We start from the raw sequence: 9,656 nt of genomic DNA, 5'->3' as shown, positions 1-9,656 counted from the left end.
TTGTAAAATTGTCTAATTGTCTGTTATAAAGGAAGACAAAAAAAAAATGTGATTCATTGGTAAATAGAAAAGTCATGATGTTCAGCTATGACATAAATGTTTAGGCCAACTGGTTTCCTATATATAGCCTAAGTAAAATCTGTGGTCAAGGGATAGTCCATCTAAAAATATTTGGATCATTCACTCACTCTCATGTAATCCCAAATCTGTATGACTTTCTTCTGCAGACCACAAAAAAATATATACTTTAAAGAACAACGGGTACCAAACAAATTGGAGCCCAGTGACTTCCATTGTACGGAAAAACAAAACACTGATACATTTCTCAAAATATCTTATTTTATTTGCAGAATTTTCTTTTTTTGAGTGAACTATCCCTTCAACATTACTTGAAAAAAAAGTTTATCATTTAATATAATTAGGCTATTCACAGTCAAACATCAAACAAAGTTGCAGTTTGATGCCACAGTTGCTATAAAAGCTTTTTAACAGACAAACAAAAACCGATGAAAAGTTAAGTTTGTTTTAAAATATAACTAAATTGCTAGACTGTAGCAAACGAAAGATAGTAGACTGCACTCTAGCTGACTTTTATTTTGAAAAATAACAAAAAGGAAATAATGGCGCCATGAATTCTTGCAGCTAGCTTCACATTTCACTTCTTCAACAAGGCAGGTCTTTACAATTATTTGCAGATTTATTTATAACAATTGTATAATATTTATTTTATTTATAACTTAATCTATATTTTAAATTATTGTTTCGTTTCATAATATGTTTTTTTTGTATTACTTTATGTGGCATGGCATTCTATGGCACTCTTACAGAGTCTGAAACGAACAAATCAATTAATTGCAAAATAATAATCAAAAATAACCTTTGAATGTAATGAAGCAGCCTTCCTTCACACAATTCAGACACTGTCTAATGAATGACACCCTCTCCTATGACTATTTTGTCTTTTATGTACTTTCAGGTTCAGAAACAAATATTCAGCCTGTTGTTGTTTAGCTGGTTGATGGGATAACATATTAACAGACCGGTATGGAGTCTCGGATGGGGAAAGGTAGCTCTTCTAATAGAGGCAGAGCCAGAAAACTCTCAGTCACGAAGAAAAATAGCCAGAGAGTCGGTGCTATCAAAGAGAGAACAAGCAATGGAGGTGGGGTTGCTTCCATAACTTCCTTTTTCAGGAATACACCACCTTGTAAACTGGCCTGTCCTCTGTGTGGCAAACTTGTACCTCGTTACAAGATTAATGAACACATAGACTCTCAATGCCAGAGGTTTCTTGTAGAGGATCATGAAGATGCATTGGCTGTCAGTGATGACAAGCAGGAGAAAATAACCAAAACACCCTCTAATGGTGCAGTAACTCGAAATAACGGGCAAGAGAAAAGCCCAGAAGAGAAAGATGCTGATACGAGTCAATATTTTAAAAAGAACTGTGTGATGAGGCAAGAATCATCCGAAACAAATGTACAAACTAAAGCGGTTAAAAAAGTTGGTCTTGGGAGTTTATCCTCTAAACTTTCTAGAAGAGCACTTAGGCTTTCAGGGGAATCTGAGACGGATAATACTCGTGTCTCTGGAAAAGAAGAGGCCTGTAATGCAGAATTGATCAGTTCACAGAAGAAAAATGTAACTTTTGAATCTAAAGCCGATGGCATGGATACAGATGACACGCTACCAACAGCTTCAATCCAACCTCAAGTGAAAAACGTAAAGAAATCTGTGGCAGTTCTGGCAGAATCTAGCAGCAGCGCTGACGTTCAGTCAGTGAAATGTTCCTCCTCATCCAGAATAATGAAGCGGAAGTCAGAGGAGGTGCCTAAAAACGACACAAACACTACAGAAACCTCCATCCTACATAAGAAAAGTAGATCTATTCAAAGTAAAACTGAAAACAGACAGGACACTAATGTCAAGTCAGATCAAACTGATGCCTCGTCCAGTGTCTATGATGTTTCATCATCAGAGAGTCAAATCAAAAGCAAGACCATGTATGAGGACATTGAGACTTCAACACCAGCTAATGAACCCAAAATGCTTGCCGTAGAGAAAGCCAACGAGGAACCAGAGCATCAGCACACCAGGCGGCCGTATTACCTGCAAAACTTTCGGACTGTCCTTGAGGCGGTGTTGGAAAATGAGGATGATAGGCTGCTCTTCAATGAAGATGACTTCTCAGCAATTCACACTTTTCAGCAGCTTTCAGGTAGAGGAACTACTTCAAAGTCACTTTGAAGTCTCAGTTCTGTGCTTATATGCAACAATAGTCTTTTAAAACTCAATACACTCCAGGTAAGTTATGTAACATACACTATCATTCAAAAAGCTCAGTATGATTTTTTTTTTTTTTTTTTAAGAAATGGATACTTTTATTCAGCAAGGATGCATTAAATTGATCAATAAATATCAAGATTTATCACAAAAGATTTATATTTCTTTTTAAAAAATCATCCTGAAACCTGAAAAAAAATGCATCCACAAAAATATTAAGCAGCACAACTGTTTTCATCACTGATAATAATAAGAAATGTTTCTTGAGCACCAAATTAACATATTTTAATTGTTTCTAAAGGATCATGTGACACTGAAGATGAGCAATGATGCTCAAAATTCAGCTTTGCATCACAGGAATAAATTCCACAAGAAAAATGTATTTTAAATAGTAATTAAATAAAATTTACTGTATATTTGATCAAATAAATGAAACCTTGGTGATCATACGAGACTTCTTTCAAAAACATATAAAATAAAGAGAAAATCTTACCGACCCCAAACTTTTGAAAGGTAGTGTATGTTTGCAGACTTCTCTCTCTCTCTCCCTCCTGTAGTTCCTGGTCAGATGCTTTATGTCCGTCTGTTTCAAAGGAAGCTGAAATGGCTTCAGGTCAGTAAGGTGGAATATACAGAGATCAGCTCAGACCTCAGACCTGTCTTTCAAGAACTGGTAGCATGTGGGTTCTTACAATCAGGTTAGTGGTGAGATTTGTCCACCCTTTTGATTTATTAACAACCCAATGTCAGGCAACATACTGAACTGCAGTTCATGACTTCTTCCCTATGACAGAATCGGAGCTTCACGACATCCAAGAAGTTTTAGATCTGCTTCCTGCACCAGAGCTCAGAAACCTGGCCAAAACATTTCACCTTGGCCGTGGAGGGAATGGGACTCAGAAACAGCAGTTGGTAGAAGGGCTACTCCAGCTGGGGAAACAGCGATCGCTCTTTGTTAGTCAAAACAACACGTCTGCAGTCATTCTCAAGAGGTGAGATGTTCAGGATACATGCAGCATCTGTACTTATATCCCAGTAGTGAGGTTGGCCAAAGGTTATGGTATTGGGTAATGTCATAGACATTAAATTAAAAGTGATTTAGCAGACACTGACTTCTACAGTGCCGTTCAAATGTTTGAGGTCAGTTAGATTGTTTTTAAAGAAATGAATACTTTTATTCAGCAAGCACGCATTCAATTGATCAAAGGTGACAGTGAAGACTTTTACGTCATTACAAGACATTTCAGATTTCTATTTCAAATAAATGCTGTCTTTTACTTTTCACTCATCCAAGAATCCTGAAAAAAAATCACAGTTTAAACACACACACACACACACACACACACACACACACACACACACACACACACACACACACACACACACACACACACACACACAAAGCAGCACTGTTTTCAACATTGATAATAATAAAAAAAGTTTCTTGAGCACCAAAAACAACATATTACACTGATTTCTGAAGGATCATGTGACACTGAAGACTGGAGTAATGTTGCTGAAAATTCAGCTTTGCACCACAGGAATAAATTACATTTTAAAATATATTAAAACAGAACATAGTTAATTTATATTGTAATAATATTTCACAATATTGCTGTTTTTATTGTATTTTTGATTAAAAAAAAAGCAAGGCTGCAGTTATTTGATAAAAAATACAGTAAAAACAGCATAATGAAAAAATCTTAGGCGTAATTTAACAATCTTGCCGACCCCGATCTTTTTAACACGAGTGTAGAATATAATATGTACAACAGATGTCCTGTTACAAGTAAAGCTTGTCTTTTTCAGGGCCAAGCAGGCTGCAGGTTCCTGTGTGCGTCTGTGCCGCAAGTCCCGCGCTGTGTTCTCCCGCATCCTGCTCCTGTTCTCCCTCACAGACTCTTTGGAGGAGGAGGAGACGGCCGCTGGAGGTCAGGGGCAGCTCTACACCATTCTGCTGGTCAATTCTGGCCGTCTATCTTTCCCAGAGTACGCTGTACATCGCTCAGCCAGACTGTTTCAGGACAGGGATGACCTCATCAGGTCAGTGTTATATTTATTTTTTAACAAAAATTTGATCAAGTGGTAATTTTACTTCAAAATCAGAAGAAAAGAAAAGGACGTCACACTTTTTATTAGGTGTCTTTACTATGCACTTTAGGTACAGTGTACTTATTTTGTTGATGTTGTATTGCATAGCACTTTTGATCCTATTTATCTATTTAAGGACCATTATGATTTTTTTATTGTGATTTTTTTTTTTTCATGACAATTATGTATAGTAATTAAAAATAATAATTCTGTAATACAAACATGTATTAATAAATTAAACGAGCATAAATTATAGGAACAAATACTACCATTATATATATATATATATATATATATATATATATATTATTGTAAATGAATTCATATTGAAACATAATTTTTAGCATTACAATCTGTACATGTTTTGTGAGGTTTGCTTCTAAAACCTTCATTTGAAGATGGCAGTATTTGTCATTATGTTCTAGAAAAAAATGTCATTGTCATTGTTATTATTGTAAAATGTTTGATTATGTGCATATTCTTCTGTACAGGTACGAAACTGCGATGCGTACTCTGCAGGAAGTGATTGCTGCAATGCAGACAGGCTGTTGGGAGGACGCCCATGACCTCTATACTACAGCAAAGGCCACTTGGCAGGAGATTAAAGACTCCTGTGACATAAGGTTTGAAAAAGAAAATGCAACTTTAATTTAATTTGCTTGCTGTTGTAAGATGGATTGAGTTTCAATATGTGTGCAGTCATCAAGAACAACTGCCTGTTTTCCTGCGGTGTTTTACTGTGGGCTGGACCTACACCCGTATACTGTCTCGAGGAGTTGAGATTTCACAAAGACTTCGCCGCTATGATGTGGGTGGATAATTCATGGAATGAATGATGCCATTGTAAACACTTTATTATTTATATTGATTTTACATGGGTTCATTAATTCAATTATTTATCTTTGCATTTCTGCATTGTAGGAATCTGTGGAGGAGCTCAGGAATCTTCTGTCCCAGTCAGTGTATTGTGTAACCAGTAGGGGGCGCTGGTGGGATAGACTTGCTCTCAATCTCCAGCAACATCTTAAACAACATGAGCAGGTACCTTATTTGATTGTAGATAAATATAAACAGATATTGTTTTAATGTGACTTTTATATGGGATACATAAATGTTCTTTCAAAGGATTGAATGCATTTGACGCCTTTTGTATCCAGGCCATCTGTGCTATTCGGGATGGACTGAATGACCCTCTGGTCCGAACAGGCCACAAATTGTCACTTCATCAGCGAGCTTCCCGAATGAAGGAATCTGCTAGCTTGAAGAAGTACCGTCTGCTGATCCGAGATCTGCCCACTGTGCACGTACAGGATGTCACTCATGTGAGTCTTCAGTTCTTCCTTATTTTTGTAGGGGTACCAGTGTTATTCACTGTATACATTTTGTGGTCAGAATTACTAAATACTAAAGTTGTATCTCCATGTAATTGGAGAATGTGGATTAATTTTTTGAAAGCAACACTGACTTACAGTTTACAACTGTGTTTTAACAGGTCACAATTCGAGGCCAGCTCTTTCCTCATGAGGGTGGGATGGGCAAATCAGTGTTCCTTAGATCAGCCAATGAGGATGAAGGTTCCAGAGAGGGACGAGGGACTATGGTCATGTGTTCTGTTGAGGAACTGGCTCTGGAACACTACAGAACACTTGGATTTGATCAAGGTCTAGCATCACATTTTTATCAAGATGAAGGAAGTTAAAGGATAATTCACTCAGAAATTAAAGTTCTGTTTTCATCTACATAGCCTCATTGTCATTTTCAAACCTCGAAATGACGTTCTTTTTTTCTGTGGAAAACAAAAAATGAGAAATTTTGAAGAATGTTGCCTGCAGTAATAAATAGGCAGAAGATGAAATCTTGACATCTACTCTACAAGCCTAGCTCTAAATGTACAGATGTCTGAAACATACAGAGTGGTTTCTGAACCAGATCAGGTGATTCATTGAAAAGATTTGACTTAAACAGATGATGATTGTTTACAAATCTGACATCGCTAATTACGTCATGTTCAGATTTACAATGAAAATGATTTGTTTCTCTCTTTAAAAGCAATATATGACTTCAGAAGCATTCAAATATAAATGATAAAGACCACTTTTATGATCCTTAAAAGCTTGAAAGCTCCAGTCCTCATTCATTGTAATTGCGTGGAAAGTACATTATTTATTTGGTGTTTTAAAAAATATATTGTTTCATAATAATTTTCTAAGAAGAATCAAATATATTTTCATAAAATCATTGAAATTTGTTAATAAAGCTAGCAAACACAAGGATTCCCAAATAATTTTTGTCAGCCTAACCCCTTTGACCTAAAATATTTACTTAAAGATTTTACAGTAATGTTTAAATAATTTAACAACACGTTTGCATGTTCACGGTTCGCTGATGCCGGGTAATGGTTATATACAATTATTAAATCTTTTTTTTTTTTTTTTATTAGTTATTTTACATTTGTATGATGAATTATTAGCTTTAAATCAACTCACAAATCCCCCTCAGTTGCCACACGACCACAAGTTTGGGAAACCCTGCACTAGCGCATTGTGAATACATTGTGCATTCTTTATGTGGCTGTAATCTGTTTTCCTCTTTTAAGGTATTCATGGAGAAGGCTCTACATTTTCCACTCTGTTTGGACTCCTCATGTGGGACATCATCTTTATCGACGGGGTTCCTGATGTCTTCCGAAACCCATACCAGGTACAGAATAATTAAAGAAGGAATGCTGTGTGCTTCACTCGTTCAGGGTCACGCTTTATTGTCAGGTCATACCACCCCAAGAGATCAGTGATCAATGACTCTATGCCCTTTCCCAGACTTGTCCTTTAGATTTGCACACTGATTGTTTCTATGGTAACCGACGGGAAGCCATCGAGGCTCGCGCTGAGATGTTGCGCGAGGCGTCTGCAGAGACGCTGCAGGAGCTGCTCGCTGATGTGTGGACCGCACAAGAGGGGAGAGTGTGTGCGCTGATAAACTGGGAGCGCTTCTCCTCTCTTCAGCAGGCACAGGTAATCACAGATTCTTTACGCCATGTTCGTTCATACATACCATCTTGGTAATAGCTTTCTGGCAGCTCCGGTCTACTTGAACGGGGAACCTTTTTGCAAAGATTATTTTCAGTAACATATTTCAGTCACACTTTAAGATTAGGGTCCAATTCTCACTATTAACTAACTATTAACTATGACTAACTATGATTAACAGCCAATATGCATGCTAAAAAGCAACTAGTCAATAGTGAAAAATGATTTAATGTTCATTTGTGTTTTAGAGTAGAAAAACAGACAGCATCTCAATCTAAAAGACAATTGGCTCTTTTTCTATTGCTGCCACATTGAGTTTTGCAATTGCTCCCATTCATTTTTCGGTCCGTCAACTCCTCAAAGTGTCTTTAACGTCATTAATTAAAGGTACACTACGTAACTTTTTTTTAAACAAATTTAAAATAATGAGTCAATGCATGATCAATCCTTTTTCTGATTCACTATGGTAGAACACTATAGTGAGAAAGGTTGACATGAAGCAAAAATCTCAAACCTCTGAATCACCCGTTTCAAAAAAACCCCACACAGATCAGGGGAAAGTCTGCTGGCAAAAAGAGAACGCAACAGAGCTCGTAATAAAACAATAACCAACATTGGCTTGGCTTTTTGGAGAAGTTGAAATCTGATGATTGTAAAAGTGACAAGGAGATAAATTGCCATATGTAGCTCTAACAGAGTTAATTGTGAAGCATCATCTATTGTGAAGGGTCATATTCATCTGCACAGTCACGCAGAGCCGAGGCACAACAAAAACATTCTTCTACAAAATGCATGCAGTTTTATTTTTTTACTACTAGAGCGCCAAAAGCTACTTAGTGTTTCTAAAAAAATTACATTGTTTAATTTTTTTCTTTCTTAGACAAGCATACTTCTTAGTGTATTTTAACATTTAAAGTCATTATGAAACTGAAGTTGCAATAGTCTTTTCTTTCCTATTGTAATATGCATATCTGAGTGAAACTTCTTGAACAAGAAAATTTTTTGCCTGGGACTTAATTTTTGCCCATGGGGAATTTATTGGATCTTTGGATCGCTGTCATTTCCTTTAGCTACAATCTCGTGTGAGTGACAGGTTGTCCCTTTCTCGTGCCAGTAAACGTGTCATCAGAGAAGAGAAATTTCTGCAAGTGGGAAGGGAAGTTATATTGATTGAAGAATACGAGGGCACATGAATTAAAAAATAATAATGATGAGCACAGATTTATAATAAATAATGCAATATTCCATAAAAAAAAACAAGGATTATCAGTTTTAATTTTATGGTGACTTTAACATTTTCATTCAACATCATTAAAATATGAACTGCGTATATATTGTGTGTACAGATTGTTCACTACCGTAAACAAGCACATTGTATTTAATTTACTTAAGGCACTTAAGGCAATTTGTACTTAATTTACTTTGTCTGGTTTTAGAGTCTAGTAGAGTGTTTGGGTGGCCACTTCTTGAGTGGTGTGGTCCTCAGAATGGCACAGGACTACAGGCACTGCAGAGGAGGACTTCCAGATCTTGTAGTCTGGAGCATGTCCAACAAGAAGTACAAGGTGAGTCAGAGACGTAGCTTGCTAGTTAGGAATTTCACAGTGTATTCAACTTTTAAATACTCCAGAAAGTAACTTATGTAACTGATTTAATAAGATTACGGTGTTAATGCTTGAAAACATTGCTTATTTGAGTTGTGTTCTTCTAGCTGGTGGAAGTGAAGGGTCCTAATGACCGTCTGTCACAGAAGCAACAGATCTGGCTGGATGAGCTGCGTAAGCTCGGTGCTGATGTAGAAGTGTGTCACGTCACTGCCACTGGAGCACGGGGACTGAGGCGGGAATGAAGAATGAAGACTCGAGCATGCATGGTTTACCAAACAAGCAAAGTTAGAAATATTTGAAGCACACAGGATGAATTTAAGGATGTATTACAACCTCAGCTTGTAGCTGATCTGGTTATGTAACAGAAGAGTATTATTATTAGAGTATTAGAAGAGACTTATTCTCCCCACCTGAATTGTAACATTGTTAACTTACCTCATGGCAGTGACTAACTGATTTTATTCTTGTGCTCATTGTAAAGTGACAATATACTATAATTATATTGAATTTTTTTTTTTTTAAGTACTTTTCTGGTGTAAATAATTTTAGAGCCATTGAATAAAAAAATAAATCACATTTTAAAAGTTTTTATTTAATAATGCTTCAATATTTATGGAAGACATAATCACACAATATTGGAGCTTTCAAA

At 36.4% G+C, this 9,656-nt stretch overlaps 1 protein-coding gene across 2 annotated transcripts; it reads left to right on the top strand.

Annotated features, from left to right (window-relative positions):
- The first annotated feature begins 614 nt into the window (after window positions 1–614).
- Window positions 615–9,594, top strand: fan1 (FANCD2 and FANCI associated nuclease 1). Of its 2 annotated transcripts, none has more exons than XM_079620072.1 (14): window positions 615–671; window positions 977–2,218; window positions 2,841–2,981; window positions 3,077–3,275; window positions 4,093–4,326; window positions 4,866–4,997; window positions 5,074–5,182; window positions 5,296–5,415; window positions 5,532–5,696; window positions 5,867–6,035; window positions 6,971–7,074; window positions 7,191–7,385; window positions 8,837–8,965; window positions 9,112–9,594. In XM_079620072.1, exons 2-14 carry the CDS (start codon window positions 1,045–1,047, stop codon window positions 9,247–9,249), a joined length of 3,009 nt encoding a protein of 1,002 aa, XP_079476198.1. In that variant the 5' UTR covers window positions 615–671; window positions 977–1,044; the 3' UTR covers window positions 9,250–9,594. The 2 variants fall into 2 exon arrangements, with proteins under 2 accessions (XP_079476198.1, XP_079476199.1); XM_079620073.1 differs by having other exon boundaries at window positions 662–675.
- Window positions 9,595–9,656: the final 62 nt, after the last annotated feature.

Source organism: Phoxinus phoxinus, assembly GCF_949152265.1.
Source record: "Phoxinus phoxinus genome assembly, chromosome: 8".
In the NCBI taxonomy this organism is placed as follows: domain Eukaryota; kingdom Metazoa; phylum Chordata; class Actinopteri; order Cypriniformes; family Leuciscidae; genus Phoxinus; species Phoxinus phoxinus.
The sequence above is the reverse complement of the archived record's forward strand: the minus strand, read 5'-3'. Positions and strand labels throughout refer to the sequence as shown.

Excerpts from the sequence above, each read along its gene's own strand:
- fan1 (XM_079620072.1), top strand. The coding sequence starts at position 1,045 with ATGGAGTCTCGGATGGGGAAAGGTAGCTCTTCTAATAGAGGCAGAGCC. Across the intron at positions 4,998-5,073 it reads AAAGACTCCTGTGACATAAG|TCATCAAGAACAACTGCCTG; the intron begins GTTTGAAAAAGA and ends ATATGTGTGCAG. Across the intron at positions 7,075-7,190 it reads TCTTCCGAAACCCATACCAG|ACTTGTCCTTTAGATTTGCA; the intron begins GTACAGAATAAT and ends GCCCTTTCCCAG.